Genomic DNA, 22,965 nt, shown 5'->3' with positions numbered 1-22,965 from the left:
TCACGGTTTACATCGAACAGTGGTAATTTATTTAAAAAAGAAAAAGGAGAAAGAGAGAAAAATAATATTTTTTTATTTTAAAAGAAAAGAAAAGATTTTGTCAGAAGCTTTTCGTTGAGCTCTTGTTTTGTCAAAAAGGAAAAAATTACTTTTTACCAATAATAATCTTTTGCAAGAACAAAGTTCACCCTTCAATTATTTCACGCATCTGCAATGATGATAATTTAGGTGACAGGTTTGATAGAAAATGAAATTTGATTTAAATACAAAGATACACACTGTTTTAACAGCCACCAAAGTCAGATTTACACCAATCTAACACTGGAAACATCTCTCTCGGACTCTTAGCTCAAGCTCATGAAATAACAAACGGGCATATGTACCACTTGAAAAAACTGCATATACAGTTGTGAGAATACTAAATTAACAATATGATGGTAATGATGGTGTAAAACTTGAATTTCAACTTTCAGCCCACCTTTTCAACTACCATATCTAAATGGTTGGATTTAAAATCCCAACTTTCCCACATTCAAGAAAGCGATGACCCACCAAATAGCTCATAAAACTTCAAATCTCAATAATCCAAAAACAGTATGCCTGACAGCCATTGGATTCGGTTAGTTCTGTTCAGATACTGTAAGATGTTATGAAGATCCTGGTATGCTACTGCACAACTCAAATCAGCTAAAGCTTTAGCTGTAAATGAGATTGTTTTGGCAACAATTTCTCCAACCTGCTCAATTAAGGGCTATGTCCTCAAACCATCTAAAGATACCAACTACCCTTTCATTATCTCAACCCCTATAACATTTTATCCACCTCTACTTCAATCATATCACTCAAATGTATTGGAACCAGACCCGTACACTACCAGCAAATAAAACAGTAACATGGAACTCTACAACAAAGGATGAACGTTTTTTTCTTTTTTTTCTTTTTGCTTCTTCACAATAAAGATGTCCATTATGGTCTTTGCCTTCCTTCAACAATCAAAGATTATACATCAAAGCTTCCAGAGGACTGTCTTTGAAAATATAAAAACCAATAAGTTATAGAAAAGATTCATTGAGAAAAACAAAATAGTCTAATCTGATCAATGCAGTTGCTCATCCACCACTCAATTACTTCTTTTTCTTGCCCCCACCAGCCTTCAACTTTTTGTTACTAGTTTCTTTAGGGATGTTCTGTGGTGTTTCCTGTCATGCCGATGACAAAAAATTCATATAGAGCATAATCAACTCCAGAATTAAGATGTAATTGTAGAAGAAAGAAAAAAAAAAAAGAGAGATTACATGACACAGAGTAGAGTAGTGGTGAAGCATCGTGCTATATATTTTCAATAAAACAATTTAACAAGTGACATCAAAAAACAAACACAGTCATCACTCACATCCCAAGAAAAAAATTGAAGAACAGAAAAAGAAAAAAAAAAAGGGTTCTTAATAGGCATCCAACAAGATAAAAATGCTTTGAGTAGGTGAGATCTAGTAAGAAGGATATGATTAAAGCTCCGCCTTCTAGTACATACAAGTTTACTTGGACTCGACTCTTGAGTATTGGCCGAACCCTCGCAATAAGATAAAAATGGAACAACATGAAAAAGAAGATTGACTTGAACAATAACGGGAGTATAACAAGACAAAATTGTTTTAAATAAAAGACATCTCATGAGAAGGAAATAGTCAAAGCTTGCCCCTCTAGTCTGAGTTAGTTTGTTTCGAGTCAACTCTGTTCCCTTTGATACATCACAGTAAAGATAAAAAATGAATAACAGGAAAATAAAAAGATTGACTTGGATCCTAAATTGGAGTCTAACAATATAAGACTGCTATGAATAGGAGAATCTTCGGATAAGGATATGGTCAAAGCTTGGCCTTCTGGTAAACTACTACTCAAACTCAACAGGTTTTCCCTTGAAACTTCACAGTAAGACTTTATGCATGCATACAACCAAATCATAAGAGGCAACTACAAGGTAAACTACTAGTACTGAAAGGATTTTGCCAATGAATATTTATAAGAAACAGGAAAGAAGATAATAATAATCGAAACTCGGCTTTGTCAGGGTAATCAATCACTTAATAGATAAAGCTCTAACCCTATACAGAGATTATGTGTCTTAAGACTTTTAACCACCACAAGTATCAAAGTGAACAACCAGACAAAAAGTGGAGTTGGCAGGAGTTTCTTGTACTAGGTTCACATTCCTATCATTAACACTAAAAAACTATTTATGATAATGAGAACAATGATAATAGCACTACATTCACTTTCCCATAATATATAAGAATCTGATGTTCAATAAAAAAAATGAGCACAGATTCGCTTTGACGTTCACCACAGTTTTCAGCTTCATATGCCAAAGCAGACACCTCTAGAAAATGCCGCTGAGTGCTTGAAATCCAGCCCCAATGTTGGCATGCTGCCAAAACCCTTGGGCCTGGAAAATTCATGAACTTGTGGAGAGAGTATCTTAGACTTGAGTGCTGGTTTGGGAAATTGAAGCATGCATTTGGTTCCCTGTCAACCAGTGTACTGAGAAATTATGGCAGCCAATAAGCCTACACTAGATTAGAGCAAGCATCAGAGAATGTACTACTTTTCATACTTTTTCCTTTATAAATTTCAGAGGAAAGATTATCTAACACCTAATATATTTCTCAAAACTAAACAAAGCACCAATCCTTCATACTTCTATATGAACCCTTTCTATTGTTAAGAAAAAAAACTTATAAATGACAAAACCCCCACATAAGACAAACAAAGTCTTGCAAAGTCAACTTAGCATAATGCAAGAAAAACAATAACCATTTAATGTAAAAAATGAACAAACAACAACCATTAATGCAGATTTAAAAGAAAAATAAATTCAGATGAAACATGAAATGCAACAAGGGCCAAAATGAATAAAAATGTATTTCATTAGAATCAGCCACCAGGCAACAAGACAAGAATAAATTAATGATGGTTACTCAAAATGCTTAGTGGAGTCATACCTTCCGTTTAATTGGCATAGATGTGTTACCAACTGGCTTAAAAAATGACTCTAATCTGTAAAGAAAAGGATATAAGACATAATAACCCATAGCACAGAAACTTATAGCATCATCCCATGTAACTAAGCACTACTTACCGGCCCTGAGATGACTTATTCTTGGCTGCTTTAATTTTTTCTATTGCCTAGTAAACATAAGTAATAAAGTTAGATAGCTAATCTTTTTATTAATGCAACAAAAAAGAGTTGTAAGCTGTTTGAGATAACAAAGGGAGGACACACCTTTGTCACCCTGTCACTGTTGAACCCATTTTCATTCACCAGAAAGGTTATCAACCCCTAGCAAATCAACAAAACAATGCAACTGTATTAAACTTGCCAGAGAGTTACCCCTTAGAACAGTATACATAATCAGGATAAGGAATTGCACACTTCGTCATCTGGAGCACTCCACTTCATCTCAAGTTGCTCATCATCAGTACAGACTAATGGTTCTTGAAAAAGCCGTCGAGCCTCTTGATATGGCCAATCATCAGGTATTGAGTATCTGAACATGGGAATTTTTATATTAATATCAGAATAAAATGAGTTACTTGCCTATTACATAGGAGAGCAGAAATTTAGTTTACATGACTTAAATGACACCATGAGTTAAAAAGTTAAACTTTTTTTTAAAAAATTATTTGAGCTCAAAAGAGTTACTCTCTGATGGTGACTACCAACTATTGTTATCAGAATTCAGAAATAAAACAGCAAATCAAGCTAAGAAATTATGGTATGCTTATTATATTAACAGTTAATAGAAACTAATATTAGTAAATCACACAGTTGCTCAGAAAAGCGATATTTTGCAAGATCCCCATCAAAGTCATTACACCAAGAATGATACTGACGGAATAACTCTATAAACACTGGTATCAAATCCAATCAGAAGATTTGCAAAGGAATGGAACTGTACACTAAATATGTGAAAAGTTAAATAAGCATCTGAAACAAACAAATAAATAAACTAATAAAGAACGGTAGAAAGGACGAAAAGAAGAACGAGATAAGAGTCATTGAGAAAAATATTTTTAGCGTCTAATTAATTTCACTTAAGGTAAGACATTACCGACTAAAAAAAGCACCAAAACTCTAAGGGTGATAATTCCGTGGATATGTACAAGTCATTTCACACAGATAAAAACAAAACAATTCAGACCTCTCTTTGTTTATGTTCTGAAGAATATGCTCTATAGACCCATGTTGACGAATTAACTTCAAAGCTGTCTGTCCCCCAATTCCTGTGGCATAGGTTAATGATGATATCACATACCAACCATAAAACCCAACTTTGAAGTGGATCATGTAAAATAGAGGTCAGAAACCCTAAATGAAAATCCCAGAATACCTCGAATGCTGTCACAATAATCACATCCAGAAAGAATGCACAAGTCAATGAATTGATCCATGGTAAGATTCAGCTCCTCCAAAACCTAACACATATCCCACATTAGAACAGCAAAGGGAAAAATCAACAAATTACATCAGTATGTAACGCTCAAAGCACCTTTGAAACTTCAAACTCCATGACCGGAACTTTTCTTGAGCTAGGGTCCATTAAATGGCGAAGAAATCTAGGAGCTCCAAAGGTTAAAGAGTCCATATCCTCAGAAGCCACAGCATAAACCTAAAACCAACGGATGCTCAATTACTAGCAAGCATTACTTGAGAGACATAAATATGAAGGCACTCTTTTAACTCTTAAAGCCATATAGAGCACTAGGTCATTAAAAGCAAATGGTGTGAAAGAACTGAAAATTAAAATAAGCTGCTTTTTCAAATGATATTGGAAACAAATTTGAACTATTTCAATCTCATAAAGACACATGCGGTTATTACATGTCCATTTTCAGGACTAATAAATCCCTATATAAACAACTTATCATGATCAACCAGATACTTGCCTTTCGTGATTTGCAAAGTGCAGCACATTGAGCCTCTGCCTCAGAAGGAGCCTATGGAAACAAAAACATAAGTCCCTGGATTCAATTTAGCTTCTAATTGCACCCAAAATCCAAAACCTCACACTTAAATAATGAAAACTCACCTCAATCACAGGTACCCCCATAAGTCTTAAAAGCCGTTTACAGTCTTCATTGTGCTGCTTTGTCACCTGCAATATATCAAGCAAATAAAGCCAACAACACACTTTAATGCACATTTTTCTTTTATCCAGACCTTTTGCGTTTCTACCATGATTATAAACCCTGAAATAAGTGCCAACTAGACAGTGAGCTCTCATATCTAACATTGGGAGCAGAAGGATGATAAAAGAACTCACCTTTACTGTCCGCTTGCTGAATTTTTCAATGTCTTCCTTATTGCCAGCCTAACATTACAAATAATAGCACCTTGATGTTATGTAGTGGTGAAACAATTAAACAAAACTTTATTACTTACTATGCGAGCAATGGAAGAAGAGTACCTCCATGGCTTGTTGCAAATCCTCAGTAGCATCTGCCCTCTTTGAGTAACTACATGACAAATTTAGTACAAAAATTATCAAATAGAATCGACAGGCTCAAAAAATTCCAGTGATGTTGAAGGGAACAAGCAATAGGCAAACTGTACAGACTGCACAAAGGTACCGTTTTGCAAGCTCTTGTTTCTTCAAATCAGGAGGCTGACCATCAAAAACATAGCTGAAAGGAAATAGCCCAAGCATTAGCAACTAGAAGGACTTTTGGAAGTCATACCATATAGGCAGCACAGGACAGATAATGTGTAAACAGTTGAAAAGTAACTTCTTTCTGAAGAAATTGAAAAGAAAAGGTAAACAAGAGCATTACACAGGTTTGATCCCAGCTTCAAGAAGCCGAATTGTGCGAGTAAACATGCCTTGCAGATGACTGAGGATTAACCCAGTAGAACCCATGTCAACATTTTGTGAACCAAGCAAAATTATAAACAAGAGTGAAAAGGAAATTGCAAAAATCTGCGAAAGACAATTCTAGAGAATTAAAGAGGATAAATAGTTGATGAAAAACTATAGTAACAAACCTGGTGACTTCACCCGCTTCATTGGTGAGCATTTCAGTCCCACTGCGACCCACCACAATCTGCACTCACCCAATAACAAAAGAGACCCGTTTTACATTATTAGCTAGCCTTAGCCCCCAAATGAATATGATAGCATATGGATAAAGTTAAGGTTTTTTTTTTCTTCTTTTCAAGGAAATAAAAAAGCAACGGGATATACGGACGAGAAACTGGTAAATGCTCATGCTGGCGTCGATGGCGATCTTGCGGCCGAAATAGCTCTCGAATTTCTGTTCCTTCATGGCCTTGGGTGCATTGTCCGCTAGAAGCTTCGTTAAACCCTAAACATCAAAACGAAATCGGGAAACATGGATCAATATTCTAATAAAAGAAGCCCCAACATAGTAATGCTCAAAAAACCTGACCTTGATGCCCATTTTTGGCTGAGAAAGAAGAAGGAAGGAAGAGCAGCAGTGTAAGGGTTTAGGATTAGCTAAAGCCTTTTTTTTTTTTTCCCTTCTCCTGATTGTAGCTAAAGAACCAAGAAGCCTCTTTTATGTTTCCCGCCTGCTCCAAACTCCAAGTGTGAATGTACGTTACACGTACTTATTGTTATAAACGAATAATGTACCTATAAGTAATTTCCACTAAAATCGATTCTTCTCTAATGGAAAGTAGACGCCCTGATTACTGCCTGCTCATTTTTTGAAATTTATGTAAAATCTATTCTTATTAGATTTTACCAAGCTTAATTATTTAAAACAATATGCCAAAATATAGGCATTTATCATTGTTGAGTGCGTAAGAAAGCTCGGAATTTGTAATAAATGGGGTATTCAAGATTTTTGCATGATTCTCTCTCAATAGCAAACCCAAAGAGGAGGAGGAAAGAGAAAACGTTTAAGGAAGTTTACACTTCCATTGGCTTGGCTAGCGTTCTTTTTTTTTTTTTGGAAAGTTCAGATCAGAGGAAGCCAAACTGGTTTATCTCTGGGAAAAGAAACAGGCAGTTCGAATCTGTTACCCTTCACTGAGAAGGTAACCTCCCTGAATCAACACCACATGCCCTGGACCCAAAAATCTATACAAAAAGGAGGGGATTCCTGGCCTGCCTATACCTGCCCTGCCCAGTAGCCCTCAAAGCAATGTACACAAAAAACCCTCCCTGTACGCTTTCTATATACAAGCATAACCTCCTAAGCCTAAGACCAAAGTAGGCAACTGACTGTCCAGTGCACATCATATTCATATTCTGAACAATCAAAGAAATCCAAAGACAAAAATCTCTACAAAAAACCTGGATCGCATTCAGCCACCAAAGGGTCTTCCTAGCACAGTCATCCCAACATGAGGATGTGAAATCCAAAAAGCCACAGATCCCAAAAACACACAATATCAGGTAAAAGCGTCTCAAACCTGATAAAACCACCCACTCCAGCATCATGAAAGAGCATCCAAACAAAACTTTCGCATACTCATTCCCATCCGCACTAGTCCAGCTTTTTAAATGACGATTTGTGGTATCACATATCGTAAGTTGTAACTAAGAAACCAGGCTACTGACAAAAAGTGGAACAAAGATATGTTTATGCTTAACTTGGGATTACACCAACTGATCAGCTTTAACCTGATCATGGTATGATCACGATCATCATATACATGGAAATGGAGTATAAAAATTAACCAGTCTTTATGCAAACTGGATAGAATGCGTACGTTAATTCAGTAGGAAATGGCATATTCTAATCAAAGGCGGGCCGTAGCCAAGTCAGATTTTGTCTGTGAAGACAAATGAAATGATTATATGTAATTATGCATACCGAATACAGAATTTGGATTATTCGTAAATCGACAACATCAAGACAATGATAGAAAGCTCTGTTCGATGATACCTGATATTTTCTAGGAAATCAAAGAGTATCTGAAATTAATAAGTCAAACTTCTGGGTTTATAGAAAAGCAAATTGGCGGCAAATCTAATGTCATGAGCGTTAAAATTATGGGTTGTGTGCTATATATTATGGTACTCTGGGCCACTCTCATCTGCTCTACCTCTACCATTTCCCCCTGCTTCAACTTCTCTACTCATCTCCAACATGGTAATTCCATCTCTTCTTTCAATCATTGTTTGTTTATTGCTGCTCATGTTGCTTTTGCACGCAGGGGCCCGAGGAGATGACCAAATCCGAGTACAAGGAGAAAGGAGGATTCAAAGCATCCGCGTTTGTGTTTGGTAAGCCAATCTTTTTAATGAAATACAAAGAAACACAAGTCCAAATAGAAGAAGAAAGCACACTAGTACTGACTATGAAATCTGTCTAGCCAGCCAGGCTTGACTTCTATCTAAATTATGTATGCATGTTTCTTTCTATTTGCAGTGTTGGTGGCATTAGAAAACATGGGTTTGTTGCCAACATGGTGAGCTTGGTGCTTTACTTCGGCTATGTTATGTACTTCAATATTTCCGCCGCCGCAAACACTCTTACAAACTTTATGGGCTCAACCTTCTTGCTCTCCCTTCTTGGAGGCTTCATTTCAGATACTTTCTTAAGTAGATTTACTACGTCTCTACTTTTTGGATTCCTTGAAGTACTGGTGAGAATTTATGTCAATATCTTTTAATTAGCAGTGAAAATATTTGTTTTAATTAATTTTCTTAATTCCGAGGCTCTAGCAAAGGACCCTGCCTTACTAGGATTAGCTAAGTGAAACTAGGTTGTTGCAGGGTTTGGCATTGGTGACAATTCAGGCTTATTCAAAGGATTTGCATCCGACATATTGTGGCAAGCCCAGCTGCATAAAAGGTGGCATGGCAGTGATGCTCTATGCTTCCTTGGCTTTGCTAGCATTGGGCGCTGGTGGGGTTAAGGGAGCTCTTCCAGCGCTTGGGGGAGATCAATTCGATCAAAAAGATCCCAAGGAAGCAAAAGCTCTAGCAAGGTTTTTCAATTGGCTGTTGCTGAGTACCACACTTGGAGCCTGTATTGGAGTCACAGGCATCGTGTGGGTGAGCACTGAAAAGGACTGGTACTGGGGGTTTTTCATATCAACCGTGGCTACCTTCATTGGTTTTGTTGCTCTTGCACTTGGCAAGCCTTACTACCGCCTGCGCGAACCCACACCCTCTGATAGCCCCATCATAAGGATAGCTCAGGTCAATCTCTCTCTTTCTCTGCAATTTTTATAAGACCATAACATATCAGTGCCAGAGTCAAATAGAAACAAGGGTAACACTTCTGTCGCCCCTATTTGTTATGATGACAGGTCATAGCGGTAGCCATCAAAAACAGACGGCTAGCTCTGCCAGAGAATCCAGAAGAACTGTACGAGATGAATGAAAAAGAAAAAGTTTTCAGAGGAGGAAACAATCTCCCACACCAATCAATTCAGGTGATTCATGTGATTGCATCTAAAAATATTTAAAGTTACTAACAGCTAGAAAATCAAAATTTGACAAAACCGATTGTGAATCGTGAGCAGGTGCCTAGACAAAGCTGCAATTGTTACAAATGACTCAAAGCTAACACCGTGGACGGTATGCACAGTGACCCAAGTTGAAGAAGTGAAGATACTAACCAGAATGTTGCCCATTTTAGGCAGTACAATCATAATGAATACATGTATGGCACAGCTGCAGACATTCTCAGTTCAGCAAGGCAATATCATGGATCGCCATCTTGGAAAAAAAGAGGTTCCCGCTCCGTCAATCCAGTAATCCCATTGGCTCTTCATGTCCATTCTGATTCCATCTATGAGTTCTTTTTTGTCCCTTTTGCTCGAACAAATCTGATCATCCATCAGGCATCACACAACTCCAACGTATTGGCGTGGGGCTTGTTCTGTCAGCCATTTCAATGACTGTTGCCGGTATTGTTGAGGTCAAAAGAAGGAATCAAGCTCTTAAAGACATAACCAAGCCCATAAGTCTCTTCTGGCTCTCGTTCCAATATGGAATATTTGGAATTGCAGACATGTTCACTCTTGTAGGACTGTTAGAGTTTTTCTACGAGGAAGCACCGGTATGCATGAGATCGCTCTCCACATCGTTTACATGGTTATCTCTGTCTTTTGGCTACTTCTTGAGTACTTTGTTTGTCAACATCATAAACTCCGTGACCAAAAGAATCACTCCAAGCAAACAAGGATGGTTGCATGGACTTGACTTGAACCAGAACAATTTGAATCTCTTTTACTGGTTTTTAGCAATCCTCAGCTCCCTAAACTTTGTAAACTATTTGTACTGGGCCTCATGGTACAAATACAAGACAGAAGAACCTGATCCTGACACTAAACCCAAGGATTTGATTACTGGACCGCTTCTTGCCAAGGAAGAAAGCACCCTGGGTGGTGGAGCAAAAGAAACAAATGACGCTCCCTCTTCCGTTCAAACAGAGGATGCTAAACAATAGTTATACAAGTTGTTGATATAGGCCCATAAGCACATATCTTCAATCTGCTAGAAGAAGCTCATCAGAACAAAACAGAAGCGGTTGCCAAGAGTTAAAACTTGTTTGAAAGAGGCTGCTAAACTACTAACGTGTGTTTAGTTCCTGCAGTCTGTTTGTATAATTAATTAGGTTGCCTTTTGGTTTTGGGAATAAAATAACAACCTTCCGAACAATTAAGCAGTGTGTGTACGTGAATTATCAATTATACTTATTAAGTTTCTTTTACGTTCATAATTAGAAATTTGAAATATGACCGCACATTTTGTTCAAGAGGGTTCTACCAACCTTGTGCATATCTGAGATATGGCAGAAAGAGGCCACCCTATCCAATTTCCAAGTACTAGGAGGTGAGTATATATATATATAGGCAAGGCAACCATCTAAATTCTGCAGGCCAATGACTTGTGTGCCTATAAAACATAGTAGATTCTATGTATAGAAAGGAATTAACTCACTCCAATGCAATGCAAGCTCATTGGGCAAGTAAACGCCAATGCTAGCTTGCCCTCCATGGTTCTTTTACTTTCCATTGTGAAAGAAAAGGAAGGCCACTTCAGCACCACTTCAACAGGGTCTCACAACAAACGGAATCTTATGATGAATAGCAAAGAGATGTAAAGAAAATCCAAAACGTCTAAACTAAATGTATCTTTCTGATAGCTGTCAGAGAGGCCTCGGAAAAAATGAAGGTGGTTTCTTTCTATCTTTCACCATAAGTCGATGATTACTAAGGAAACCTTGTCGGTTGTTCATTTTATCTGAGAATGGTTAAAATTATATTTGAGCTATATATGGAAATGGAAATGGCAATGTAGACCTAATGTGGGCGTGGGGGTTCGTCCGGTCTTGTACATCACCTTCCTAATTTGGGGTCACAAGCGAAACCCCCAATTGTACACCACTTTGTTGCTGTCAGCGACCAAAGCCACAAATGTTTTCATAATTGTCCTAAAAGTCAAGTGGAGCTATTGCACCATGATTATCCATGGATGGAAGTTACAGAACCATCAAACTCCACTATGCTCAGCATCGCTCCCCTCCCCCCTCCGGTTCTTTTTGTGAATATTATCACGTTCAAAAGTGTTTTACATTGGTTTGCACTGTGTTCCGGAGGTGGTTGTTTTTAAATCATCTTCCTTTCCTGGTGCTTATTCACATATATACAGTAATATGTAATTGTCATTCCACCGACAGGATTTTAATGCCCACAATAATAAAGAAATAAACAAAAACAAATTAGCAAATATTGGTCCACATGTATTATTTTATTATCCTAATTGTATACTGTATTAGATTATGTGCATGGTAAACGTTGATGCTGGGCTTGAATAGTGTAATTAAGTATTACTGGCAGTGGCTTTTCAAGAATAGAATATTAATGGTAATGTTGAAAATGGAGGTACTTAATCTGAAATCTAAGTGGGGATTAGTATGGTATGGTATGGGGTTTAGGGTTTGCAAGAAAAAACACCCAGATCTATGTATGACCATGATCCATCTGATTCTTTCCGCCTACTCAGAGCTGGGCGGACCTCAAAAGCTGCATGTGATTACTGGACTGAGGCCAACTCCAATTGTCTCACATTCACATGCACTGCTCCTCTTTCTGTTAATTGGGAGGTTCACCATTAAATGATGTTGTGTCTCTTCAACGTGATCCGCACACTCAATTCTTCAGTTCTTTCCAATATTACAGGCAGCACAGATGTAGGTGGTAGTTTTACATCTTTTCCTAGCTAACAGATTGAGTTTGACATGGGAGCTCAGAATCTATGTTTACGTGCAGCGAGCAAAAAGTTGCGTGTACGCAAATTAAAGGAAAGGAGCCCCTTTGTGTGGTCTTAATTGGTAAGAGAAGAGAAGGCATATAACTATCATTATCATATTCCTGCTAACTAATTAAGACCAATCTTCCTCATGTTTGGGACCTAATTTTGTAGGAAAAGGGCAGCCCAACTCAAAAGTAGCTAGCTTACCCAACCATATATAAAGAAATGGTGAATATAGAGATAATAAGTTAAGTAGAATGATATTCCACCGAGACCAAGAGATGCTGGGCTGTTATGGGGATTTAGATAGATATAATTGGTCCTTCCTAGCGATGGCTGTTGCCCGGTCAGGCTTCATCATTAAATTAATTTAGACTAACAATAAAGTTGATGGGTATGATAACTAAATGGGATGTGAAATCACAACCTCTAAGTCTTGATAACCATGCATGCCAAATTTTGTATCCTACCATTTATTTACACTAATCTACTAATCATATTCGAAAATCTACATCCAATCTTAATTTGGTTGATCAAGACACAAACTAGAAACACTCATGGAGCATGCAAAGGTCAAGGTTACTGTTGCCCACTTCTGCCTGCCACGCTTAAATTGTCTGAAATAATTGAGAAAAAGTTACATAAGCAGATGAAAAGCATCAAACATCAATACTTGGTAGTAAATCTTTCTTGTTTAATCAAACATACAAGTTTACACTTCACTTGCACCCATGACCATGAGATAAACAACTAGTACCACCTTTGGGCTAAAAACAGCTGGAAAGCAGAATCCTGTGAGTCTGAGCCGAAGCACCGCCGATGTCCATAGCATAAAAGGCAGACCACAATTTTTAATTAAATAAATAACTAGTATGAAGTCTGAATTTTCTGTGTACCACTACCGCTGCAATTCATCCAAATCCAATCACCCATAAATAATCTCCTTCCTTCCGGTACAATATCAAGACATTTCCCCCGACCGCAACCCCTTCTTCATCTAGTTTTTCTTCTAATCTAATCGCACGGTGCTCCAATTGCCTGTTACTTACGATGCCTGCCAACTCTTGCTCTACTTAGCCTCTCTCTTAGATTCCATACGTGCTCCTCCCAGCATTATAACCTCGAAAAAGCCCGGCAAAAGCACTGTGCTTTGCAATGTGCATCTCCCTCTCTCCAATCACCCCCCAACACACAGCTCCTTGAATTTGCAGATTTACGAGCTGCATTTTTCTTCTTCCGTGTTTAGCTCCTTGACTCGAAAGGAGCAATATTTCCTAATCACAACTGTGCACTAGTCATAAATGACCATTTTCTTTTAAACCTTCTCTGTCTTTATTAATCATGTACTAGGTTACGCTTGCTGCTACATTACAATTTACAAACGCATCTGCAAGATTCAAGCTTTGGCTTTTTCTCTCTCAAGATTTGGGGAGCAGAGTTAAGCAAAGATGAAGCTTTTTTGTGTTGGGGTTTTTACGGCATTTGTTTTTTGCAAAGTGGTTACTGGGTTCTTAGATTTTAATGAAACAGAGCTGTCTTTTATTGAGGCTTACGAATATGGAGTCTCCAAACTCAATTACAATCCTCTCATGGTTGGACTCACTCTTATTCCAAGTGCGGGCGCTAAAGGAGCTGGTACATTTCTATTTTTCCCATTGCTTTCTGCAGTTGTTTCTGCTCATGATTTCTTTCTTATTTCTTTATATATTTCTTCAGATTTCTGGATTTAAATATTTTGTTTTTAAAAAAACTGGGTTTTATGGGAATGTCACTAATAAGTATTTTCATGCCGTTATTGTATCAGCTTTGAAATTGCTTCTCTTCAGTCAGTCTTTTAATTGAAGTTTGCTTCTGCCTCGTTCCCTTCATCAGATTATTTTTGCCGGTTTATTTGTTGTAACTTCTATTGTACTTTACCAAAATGTAAAATAATAGTCTTAGAAAAAAAGGAATAGTAATGGAGTTATTAATAATAAGAAAGGATTGATTATTATTTTCCGTTTGACTACCTTCCCTCCAGTCCTCCTTTTGCGCAATAATTTCAGCGGTCCGAGTGAGATAATATATATATTTTTTTCAATTTCTTGCCAACTTTATGTTTTATTGGCCGCAAAATGCACTTAACAAGGTTGATTCTAATGATAGCTATGATTAAATTATCTTTTGTCATTCTACGTTTTCCCATTATCTTTTGTTGTGGTCTTTCTTGCTTGATGATTTCATCTGCTGCCCTCATCTTCTTCAGCCTGACATGCTCTTTGTTTCAAATTTACTTTATACATCTTTTACCGAGAATCAGTGAAATTCATCCTGCTGAAATTTGTCTTGGCATTTTGTCCTAATTTACCTGCTTCTGTCTGTCAATCGTTCAGTCTGCCTGGATGGAACCTTGCCAGGTTATCATTGGCATCGTGGATATGGATCAGGAGCAAATAGCTGGCTCATTCAGTTGGAGGTTTGTGAGAGACTATAGAAATGATTTAGCTTGAAATTAAGTATAGAAATGATTGTAGCATTGTAGTTATTACTTGTTCGCATTGTCCAACTGATATATTCTAGGATGTTATACTAAGTCCAAGGTCTTTAAGCTATAATTGACCGATGAATTCTGTAAAAGTTGTATGTTTCTCTAAAATGTTCCTCTTTTGCATTATTATTTTTGCTTTTTTTTCTGTTGCGTCCAGGTTAGTAAGCTGACTATGTAAGTCCAATTGACCCTTTTAGATAAAAGTTTCGATGGATGGGTAACTTAGACATTTATCTTGTGGCAGGGAGGAGGATGGTGCAATAACATTAGAACTTGTGTCTACCGCAAAAAAACCCGACGTGGATCATCCACATACATGGAAAAGCAGATACCATTCACTGGAATATTGAGTGAAAAAGCTGAAGAAAATCCTGGTTTCCTCTTAAGCTTTATTTTAAATAAATATTCCATACTAAGCAGACTTTATAAAAGCTACCATTTTTATCGTCTTATTTTATTTCATATTAAATTGCAGACTTTTTCAATTGGAACAGAGTAAAGCTTCGTTATTGTGATGGTGCCTCTTTTACCGGGGACAGCGAAAATAAGGTAGAAACCAATTTCTTGCATTTGCTTTCACCCATAGAATGTCATTTTTTATTTCTTTTTGGTTTTTAATGAGATGAAGCAGTACAAACGAAAACTGGGACCTTAAGTCACCATTGACCACCAAATCATGACCTTGGAAAGCCATTTTACATTACTCACAAGAAGCTGTTTCCATCCATTTTTTAACTTTCCGTATGCACGTTTACAACAGAGAGCTGGTTGTAGAAACAAATACTACAAGATTTTTATAGGAAAAAAAGTAGTAACTCATGGAAGAATATGAATTGCTTCAGCTTTGGATTAAGCCATTGTTTCCAAGTGATTGAAATAATTGGCTCTTTATTTATCGTATATGTTTAAACAAGCATCTAGTTTTGAGAGGTTATCTCCAAAGTTATTCTTCTTTATGCGGAGCATATGTTAAAAATTAGGCTATTCTGTGTTTAGGCTGCACAGCTGCAATTTAGAGGACAACGTATATGGTTAGCTGCAATGGAAGATTTAATGTCAAAAGGAATGCGCTATGCAAAGCAGGTTCATATTTATCTTGATTATGACTTTTTTTTCAATAAAAAGAAGTTCCCCTCTGCGTGTTTATTTATATATTTTATAGTTGGAAGAAAGGGGGATTTGAACTTGGGATCTCCAATTCCGAGGTAAAGTATGGCCACTATTAGGCTATGCCTTGCCACCCCTTCATATTTATTTTTTGTAACAAAAAACTATTACATTTCAGGCTCTTCTTTCTGGCTGTTCTGCTGGGGGTTTGGCAGCAATTTTACACTGTGACGAGTTCAGGAACTTGTTTCCAAGAACTACTAAAGTTAAGTGCCTTAGTGATGCTGGTCTATTCCTTGATGCGTAAGTATCAATATCCTTCATGGGTCTGGTTTTAAGTACCAGTAAGACATAGATTGTTCCTTATTTCTTAATATATTTTCTTTATATCATCTCTGGTCTGTAGGATTGATGTGTCTGGTAGTCACACGCTTAGAAGTTTATACAGTGGCGTGGTCGGCTTACAGGTTCTTTATTGATATTTGTATTTACATATATGTGGGTTTATTTATATATGCCTTTTTCTATCTTCTTTCTATTGATGCCAGAGGATTTGGATTCACAAAAGATCTTAAGCAGATATGATGAAGAGCACATGCAGACAGATGCAAAACAAAATATAAATAATTAAACAAAGGAAGGAAAACCTTAAAATTTTTATGGCTTCATTAAACTTGATTATTTATTGTGCAAGTTTCTTGTTGATATCACAGGGTGTGCAACATAACCTTCCTCGTATATGCACCAACCACCTCGATCCCACTTCGGTATATCTCCTTTGTTATTTCTTTTTGACCCATATCTAATTTGAGTGATTAAGAAGAAACATCACGTGATATCGACACATATTTTCTTGCTCTACTCAGTACTCACTTGCCTGAAACTCCCTTCTTTACAGTGTTTCTTTCCTCAAAATCTAATCAGCCACATCCAAACTCCAATGTTTATTCTTAATGCAGCTTATGATTCATGGCAGGTAATAATCTTTGTCTCGAGAATAGCATTATCAATTTATAAAGTAGCACGTGATAATACATACTGCTGTGCTATATTAGAGAACTCTACGAAGTTGATTAATAAACTAGATGAATAAATTGGTTTTCCTTTCTTGAAATCAGATACAATCCAGTATAGCTCCACCATCGGCAGATCCGCATGGTTATTGGCATGATTGCAGACTGAACCATGCAAAATGTTCTGCATCTCAAATCAGGTTTTTACAAGGTGATTTTATATATGTGAAATTGATTAAGCTTTCAATTTTACATGCAATTCAACACATGATAGACCATATTTAGTCACCTTAATGGAATCTCCCTTTTTCTGAACCAGGCTTCCGAACACAGATGCTTAATGCTATAAAAGGGTTCTCAATGTCTAGACAGAATGGATTATTTATAAATTCATGTTTTGCTCACTGCCAAACAGAGAGGCAAGACACATGGTTTGCTGATGATTCTCCTGAAATTAGAAACAAGGTATGTCTAATAAATAATTCATATAAGATTTTGTGAAGCTTATGTCATACGAATTCCTATATTAGATTTCATTCTGTTATCATATTAAAAGGGGGGTCATCAAAGTATACATAGAAAAGCCTATATCATTCTTTGCAATTCTATACATGGAGTTCTCAATGTCCTTCCCTTACCCAATTGTAGCCTAAACTTCCTTCTACTACTAGAGATAATAGCCGTTTTAATAGTAGTTTATTACTAAAATTTATTAGTTTGGTCCAGTTTTATTAGATATTGTCTTGCGTTTTCTTAATTTTGGCAACTTTTTTTATTGTTCTTTAGTTAGATATATAATGACTTTGTAAGTGATATTGTGCCAGCCAATTGCGATAGCTGTTGGAGATTGGTATTTTGACAGAGCAGCCGTGAGGTCCATTGATTGTCCGTACCCTTGTGACAAGACTTGCCACAATCTGGTTTTTAGATGAGCCAATGATAAATATTAGTTGGCTCATATACATGGTGAGGTTAGACGTAGCAGGTATCTTCCTATCAGCAATTCAATGGAAATTGGATAGAAGACAATAAAGAGGAAGGTTGCTGAGAAATGCAATGCAATCAGCAAATCTTCTGCGATGTTTTCTAAGCAAAATTGCATTGCTCAAATTTTTTCACCCCTCCGCCCAAGGTAAAGCTTGATGCATGTATGTGCTAATAATTGTTTTAACTTTGCAAACTGTAACTTTCCAAGCGGACATATTTTTGAGCAAGAGAAGGTTTTTCTAATGAGCTTCTTTTCTATTATCAATGCAAAAACGTGTAGAAAAGGGTTCGGTTTGAGTCATTTTTAGCTCGATGAATTTGGTTTACAAAATTTTGGATTTAAAAATGAGGTTGCAGTAAGAAATCCAGTTGTTGTGCCATTTTTAATTTCAGAAAATCTCATTGCAAGTAGACAGAGAGTTGCATTAATCATGTAATGTCATGTTCTTTCCATAAAATAATATTGTGATGTGTGAAATCATTATACTAGTAGGCCAATAGCTCTATGCATTTAGAAACAACTGGTCGCTGTTCACATATTTGTTGACCGGGACAAGATTTCCAAATTTCCTTCAAATAGGATGGAAGAAGATTCCTCGTCTGCTGGATGCACAAAAGCTACAAATGAATGAATGTTATGCCATCTGGCTAGTCCTTCTATGCATTAATCCCAGAACTTAATTGTATTCATGAAACCTCATCCGAAGGGATAGGGATAGGAATAGTTGTCGATTGTAATTATCTTGAAAGAAAATCAAGCTCTACCGTCCGTCTTCTGATTGAAATGCAGGTTAACCTTTTCCATCTTAAAAAGAAACCCAAAGCAAAGATTCGGAAATTATTGAATTTGTTAGAACAACAGAGTTTCAGGAGCCTGATTGGGATAGGAATTTGCAAAAGCGTCGTCTCCTCACCATCTCGGTGTCTTCATGCGTTTGAAATGCATTACTTTTTTGTGTTCTTCCTGCACTTATGATTGTAGGGCCCCAACCAAAGGCCAAAAATCCAGATCACATGTATTTGAGGCATGCATCTATATATTAACAAATAAATTTTTTGTTTCTCTAAATTATAATGCATGTATTGTACACGCACACACACGCACATATATATATATATGCTGCCTGCCATGAATGAATGGAAATATTCTTCACAGAAAGCGACTGTACCTTTTTATATTCTGTGGCTGAGGCTCATAAACATCACCATTTATGGAGCAGACTTCTGTGCCCTGATGTAAATTTATGGCTTTTGGATTATGCTGTATATTCAAGTTATCAAATCCTGGACCATATTTCTTCCCAAATGGTACTCCCTACTCCCCAAGTCGCCTTTTAACGCAACCCTCCAGTTCCAATTAATTCAAAGAAATATAAGACTAGTTAAAGATTCAGCTTGATCTTTGTCTCTGTAAGTATAAAACGTCCCTAGATGCCGACTGGAGGGACCCCTATCTTATATTTCTCTTCCACCCGGATGCAGTAAGAGTTTAGGCCCACCCCAAGCCTAGGGACACCAAACACGGTGTCCCTCATGTGATTAGCGTATGGATTTTGTCGCCTCGCAATTCACTCTGCTCAGAAACATCCTCATTTGCTTCAGCAGATGGAATTGGAAGTTTCTAGCTTCACCGTGCCCTTGAGATAAAGTTCGAGAAGCAGAGAATGTACATATAGCCTTCCTCAGATTCCAAGGCCTTGTTAATAAGTTTCTTTCTTGTTGACTAGTTGGGGATAGCTACTTGTTATAGCTAGCTGTGGGGCTTTTCCCGGCCATCTTAGATGGATCCATCGGCCATACTGCGTTACTGACTGGCTTTTTTACGAGGTGAAGCCAGGTATAATTTCTTGCCTTAAAAGACTGTCAAAAAGGTAAAAACTATCTCCATCTATAGGAGACAGTGATGGACATCCATTCAAGAAAAATGGTCCCCTAAATTTTGCCTCAGAAAAGCACAGAAATGGAATTTCAACTTATTTCGTGCTGCAAAGAGAATCAATATGGTTAGAGATGTATACTATAAAAATGAAAAAGTATGGTAAATATTGATCCTGGGAAAGTGAAAGATTTACATGGATATCCAAGGGCTACAGTCACAATCTCTCTGTACTTCGCTTTCTACACAGAAAAAGGCGACAACGTTGGTTCAACCAAAAATCTATATCCTTGGATTGTTTACAGATAAATTGCACTCTGAGGGACAAAGAAGTTTAAGAAATAATACTAGTAAAACAAAATTAATCTGTTGGAGCAGGCCTTATTCTGAAATTCTAACGTGTTTCCTGGACAAGGATGACAGTATTCTGTAACATTAGGAGAAGAAATCTTGTATCAGGCACATTTACAAAACAAGAAGACAATTCTATAGCACACACGTATAACCAGAAGGTTCTTCATCCCAAGCCATTGCCAACTGAAAAACTTGACATATTTCTCTCTTTGCTTGAATTAGACTGCACATGCTATAAATTAAAGCAGCTAAAGGGTTTGTCCAAAGGCCACAGCTAGTCTCTGGAAATCCTTAGCATACATATCTGAAACCCGTGAAGCTTGTTGGTGCTGATTCTGAGGCCAAGTGTTACTTGACCCGTCCGTTATGAGTTGTGCTTGTGGTTTCACCTCATTGGACATGGCTTGAGAGGATGGGTTCTGCATTGGAGTTCCTAGGAGAAATGGGCTATTCAGATATTCGGACCATTTGATGTCATCTGGATCACCTTCTATTGAGCGTATTGGGACACCTTCACCAGATTTTCCACAGTCCGCCAGTCCCCATGAGAAGAGGTTGCTCTCAAACAAGATAGTGTTGCTTTGCAATTCTACACTGCCACTGCTTCCATTGCTGTTACTCGCATTGTTACTGTAGCTGCTGCCTTCCCAATTCTGGACCCCATTGACATCGCAAGAAGGATTGTCGCAAGGAAGACTAACAGAAGACTTTACACGTATTGGCGTTTGGAAAATTGAGCTTGACATGGTTGGCAGAACAATTTGTCTCAAACTGGAGTTGAACTCTGAAATCATTTCAGAGGAACTGGAACTTGAATTGAAGCAGAGTGAAGTACTTTGACTCACCGACAGCCCAATATTGGGGGCATAATCCAATTTCTGGAAAGGGAAATAGCCCACCAAATCAGATGGCCTGCAACTTGTGGTGGTGTTGCTCTCGTGGGTGGTTGCAAACCTATCCAGTAAGAATTCCTGAGTGTGAGGAGTACTTGTAACATTAACATTATTGTTTCTGCAGTTACCACTGTTATTCATCTTGGAATCGGAGGAAACCTCAAGGGGGTATTTCTCCATGACTATAGAAGGTGATTTTGAATCCATCACCTCACCGAGGTTCAGTTCATTGGATCCCGCAGAGGCTTTGTTGCTCGTCGGGAGCTTCTCCTTGTTATCATTCTCAACCTCAGAGAGTGGTTTGTGCGTGTTAGGGTCAATGCCTCTTTGCCTAAGTTTCTTTTTAATGCAGGAATTCCATAAATTTTTTATCTCATTGTCGGTTCTCCCCGGTAGCTGAGCTGCAATCTGAGACCATCTGATGAACAAATATACAGTATCAAAGAATAGACCGATTATCTAGTAAGCACAAGGCACAAAACAAGAACAGGAAATAAAAAAAAAAAGCTTTGCTGAGAGTTCTATAACGAAAATAACCAATACCTATTGCCAAGGACTGCATGGAGTTCAATTATCAAATTCTCTTCCTGCTGCGAGAAAGCTCCTCTTTTCAAATCAGGCCTCAAGTAGTTAATCCATCTCAGCCTGCAGCTTTTGCCACATCTTTGCAAGCCTGCAAACATCCATGAAGGATACACAGGAGGGTTTAATATTCTTCACTCGCTATGTTTTGCAATCTGCTTAAAGTTAAATACAGGGACTAATATTGGAAAAAGGATACTAAACCTGCCAGTTTAGGGACAGAACTCCAGCAGCCATGCCCATGCTTAGTAATATAATTCAGAAGTTTCTCATCTTCCTCAGGAGACCACAGGCCTTTCCGTAGCTTCTGCTTATAACAGCAAGAGTGTCTCCCCATGTGGAGTGCAACTCACCTGCAATGCTGGGGAAACTTATCTAGTTTTCTTAGAGCGACCTTTGAAAAACTGTCAGCAAGAAGAGAGCAGGTTTTAGAATGGATCCTTGGTAAGAGGGAGGTGTTATATGTGGAGAGAGAGATGGAGAGGCGATAAGGAAGTTAGGAAAAAAAAATGGCAGCCTGGTAGCTAGGGAATCAAATTAGTAGGAGGAGATCCCTCAAGAGAAAAGTCACCTTCAAGAAGGTGATTGGAGATTATGGTTTTGAATTTATATTTGATTTTGCCCAGTTGTAACTACGTCTCATGCACTGGTTGGTCCATGTCAGGTTCTGGGACTAGATATAAGCCGGGCTCCTCTACATATGGACGGTCCAGATGCAACTGCGCGTGTACAACTGATGGAGAGGAGCATCGGGTGGGGGCTTCAATAATTTGACTTGCATATGTCTCATCAGAGTTTGGGAATTAAAAGACTTTTGGCAGCAAATGGTGGGGCTTTTGACAGATGTTTTACTTGATGGCAAAACCATGCTTGCATACAACAATACTGTGCTCACCAGCCCCGGTAGAAAAAAGTGACAGGGTGATGGAGAGAACAAATGGAATTACAGTGCTGCTTAGCAACGAGTATAAGAGCTGTGGTGGTTTGTATTGACATTTAAGCGATACCTATTTCAACTAAATTTACCTCTAGATTCCCAATACAAAATCAGCCACAAGAATCAGGAAAGGGAAAATTTCTTGCAGACAAGAAATACCCATGATTAGTTAACATTTGCTGATATGGTAAATTGCAATCAATTTGGAGATAACATACGCTGTACACATTCCTTTATAGTCTTGTTTTTTAATGAAGCATAAATATATGATTTATATTGTTATTCTCCATTACTTGTTTCTTTTTCTTAACTAGCTGCTGCGACAGGTACTTTTCAGATGACGTCAACCTCTCTTCTTTTAGGCTTTTTGGGTAATTTCCGAAACCAAAGATGAGTTTGGAAAGTTTCACAAATTTAAAACAAAAGTATTTTCAACAACTTTGAAAATCAGGG

At 37.6% G+C, this 22,965-nt stretch overlaps 4 protein-coding genes across 9 annotated transcripts; 2 read left to right on the top strand and 2 right to left on the bottom strand.

Moving 5' to 3' along the window:
• Positions 1-488: 488 nt before the first annotated feature.
• On the bottom strand, positions 489-7,488 carry LOC110415023 (5'-3' exonuclease family protein). Of its 5 annotated transcripts, none has more exons than XM_021426489.2 (18): positions 6,445-7,488; positions 6,244-6,360; positions 6,041-6,099; positions 5,830-5,889; positions 5,629-5,682; positions 5,466-5,514; positions 5,322-5,369; positions 5,088-5,153; positions 4,945-4,995; positions 4,548-4,667; positions 4,389-4,473; positions 4,200-4,281; positions 3,431-3,545; positions 3,281-3,337; positions 3,137-3,183; positions 3,000-3,054; positions 2,342-2,523; positions 489-1,199 (listed from the first exon to the last, which is right to left on the bottom strand). In XM_021426489.2, the coding sequence occupies exons 1-17, from the start codon at positions 6,454-6,456 to the stop codon at positions 2,356-2,358; spliced, it is 1,245 nt and encodes a 414-aa protein (XP_021282164.1). In that variant the 5' UTR covers positions 6,457-7,488; the 3' UTR covers positions 489-1,199; positions 2,342-2,355. The 5 variants fall into 5 exon arrangements, with proteins under 5 accessions (XP_021282164.1, XP_021282163.1, XP_021282165.1 ...); XM_021426488.2 differs by having other exon boundaries at positions 490-1,199; positions 2,376-2,523; XM_021426490.2 differs by lacking the exon at positions 2,342-2,523 and having other exon boundaries at positions 548-1,199; positions 6,445-7,482.
• Positions 7,489-7,554: 66 nt separating this feature from the next.
• LOC110415021 (protein NRT1/ PTR FAMILY 4.6-like) lies at positions 7,555-10,629 on the top strand. Its single transcript, XM_089783470.1, is given in 10 exon segments — positions 7,555-8,118; positions 8,183-8,252; positions 8,398-8,415; positions 8,418-8,614; positions 8,745-9,173; positions 9,284-9,379; positions 9,381-9,409; positions 9,500-9,723; positions 9,726-9,800; positions 9,803-10,629. Coding segments are annotated over 10 exon segments (1,767 nt in total). The 5' UTR covers positions 7,555-8,115; the 3' UTR covers positions 10,429-10,629.
• Positions 10,630-12,961: 2,332 nt separating this feature from the next.
• LOC110416061 (Pectinacetylesterase family protein) lies at positions 12,962-18,859 on the top strand. 2 transcript variants are annotated; one of them, XR_002445142.2, is made up of 13 exons: positions 12,962-13,871; positions 14,609-14,691; positions 15,008-15,137; positions 15,239-15,312; positions 15,760-15,846; positions 16,049-16,173; positions 16,277-16,337; positions 16,584-16,637; positions 16,769-16,846; positions 16,989-17,094; positions 17,203-17,348; positions 17,708-18,015; positions 18,661-18,859. XR_002445142.2 is itself a non-coding variant. In XM_021427907.2 (12 exons), exons 1-12 carry the CDS (start codon positions 13,685-13,687, stop codon positions 17,813-17,815), a joined length of 1,239 nt encoding a protein of 412 aa, XP_021283582.1. In that variant the 5' UTR covers positions 12,962-13,684; the 3' UTR covers positions 17,816-18,113. The 2 variants fall into 2 exon arrangements, 1 of the variants encoding a protein (XP_021283582.1); XM_021427907.2 differs by lacking the exon at positions 18,661-18,859 and having other exon boundaries at positions 17,708-18,113.
• Positions 18,860-19,895: 1,036 nt separating this feature from the next.
• Positions 19,896-22,206, bottom strand: LOC110416060 (transcription factor MYB61-like). The gene is made up of 3 exons (XM_021427905.1): positions 21,780-22,206; positions 21,537-21,666; positions 19,896-21,411 (listed from the first exon to the last, which is right to left on the bottom strand). Exons 1-3 carry the CDS (start codon positions 21,910-21,912, stop codon positions 20,349-20,351), a joined length of 1,326 nt encoding a protein of 441 aa, XP_021283580.1. The 5' UTR covers positions 21,913-22,206; the 3' UTR covers positions 19,896-20,348.
• Between the last annotated feature and the right edge of the window lie 759 nt (positions 22,207-22,965).

The sequence above is a fragment of the Theobroma umbraticum genome, unplaced genomic scaffold (genome assembly GCF_002168275.2).
Source record: "Theobroma umbraticum cultivar Fairchild unplaced genomic scaffold, ASM216827v3 scaffold_147.0, whole genome shotgun sequence".
Classification (NCBI taxonomy): Eukaryota; Viridiplantae; Streptophyta; class Magnoliopsida; order Malvales; family Malvaceae; genus Theobroma; species Theobroma umbraticum.
Note: the sequence above shows the minus strand (reverse complement) of the source record. Positions and strands in the feature narration are given on the sequence as shown.

Excerpts from the sequence above, each read along its gene's own strand:
- LOC110415023 (XM_021426488.2), bottom strand. Across the intron at positions 4,282-4,388 it reads TTATTGTGACAGCATTCGAG|GAATTGGGGGACAGACAGCT; the intron begins GTATTCTGGGAT and ends CCTATGCCACAG. Across the intron at positions 3,546-4,199 it reads CAGAACATAAACAAAGAGAG|ATACTCAATACCTGATGATT; the intron begins GTCTGAATTGTT and ends TCCCATGTTCAG.
- LOC110416061 (XM_021427907.2), top strand. The coding sequence starts at position 13,685 with ATGAAGCTTTTTTGTGTTGGGGTTTTTACGGCATTTGTTTTTTGCAAA. Across the intron at positions 15,313-15,759 it reads CCGGGGACAGCGAAAATAAG|GCTGCACAGCTGCAATTTAG; the intron begins GTAGAAACCAAT and ends TTCTGTGTTTAG. Across the intron at positions 16,338-16,583 it reads GTGGCGTGGTCGGCTTACAG|GGTGTGCAACATAACCTTCC; the intron begins GTTCTTTATTGA and ends TTGATATCACAG.
- LOC110416060 (XM_021427905.1), bottom strand. The coding sequence starts at position 21,912 with ATGGGGAGACACTCTTGCTGTTATAAGCAGAAGCTACGGAAAGGCCTG. Across the intron at positions 21,667-21,779 it reads TTCTGTCCCTAAACTGGCAG|GCTTGCAAAGATGTGGCAAA; the intron begins GTTTAGTATCCT and ends GGATGTTTGCAG. Across the intron at positions 21,412-21,536 it reads CATGCAGTCCTTGGCAATAG|ATGGTCTCAGATTGCAGCTC; the intron begins GTATTGGTTATT and ends TTTGTTCATCAG.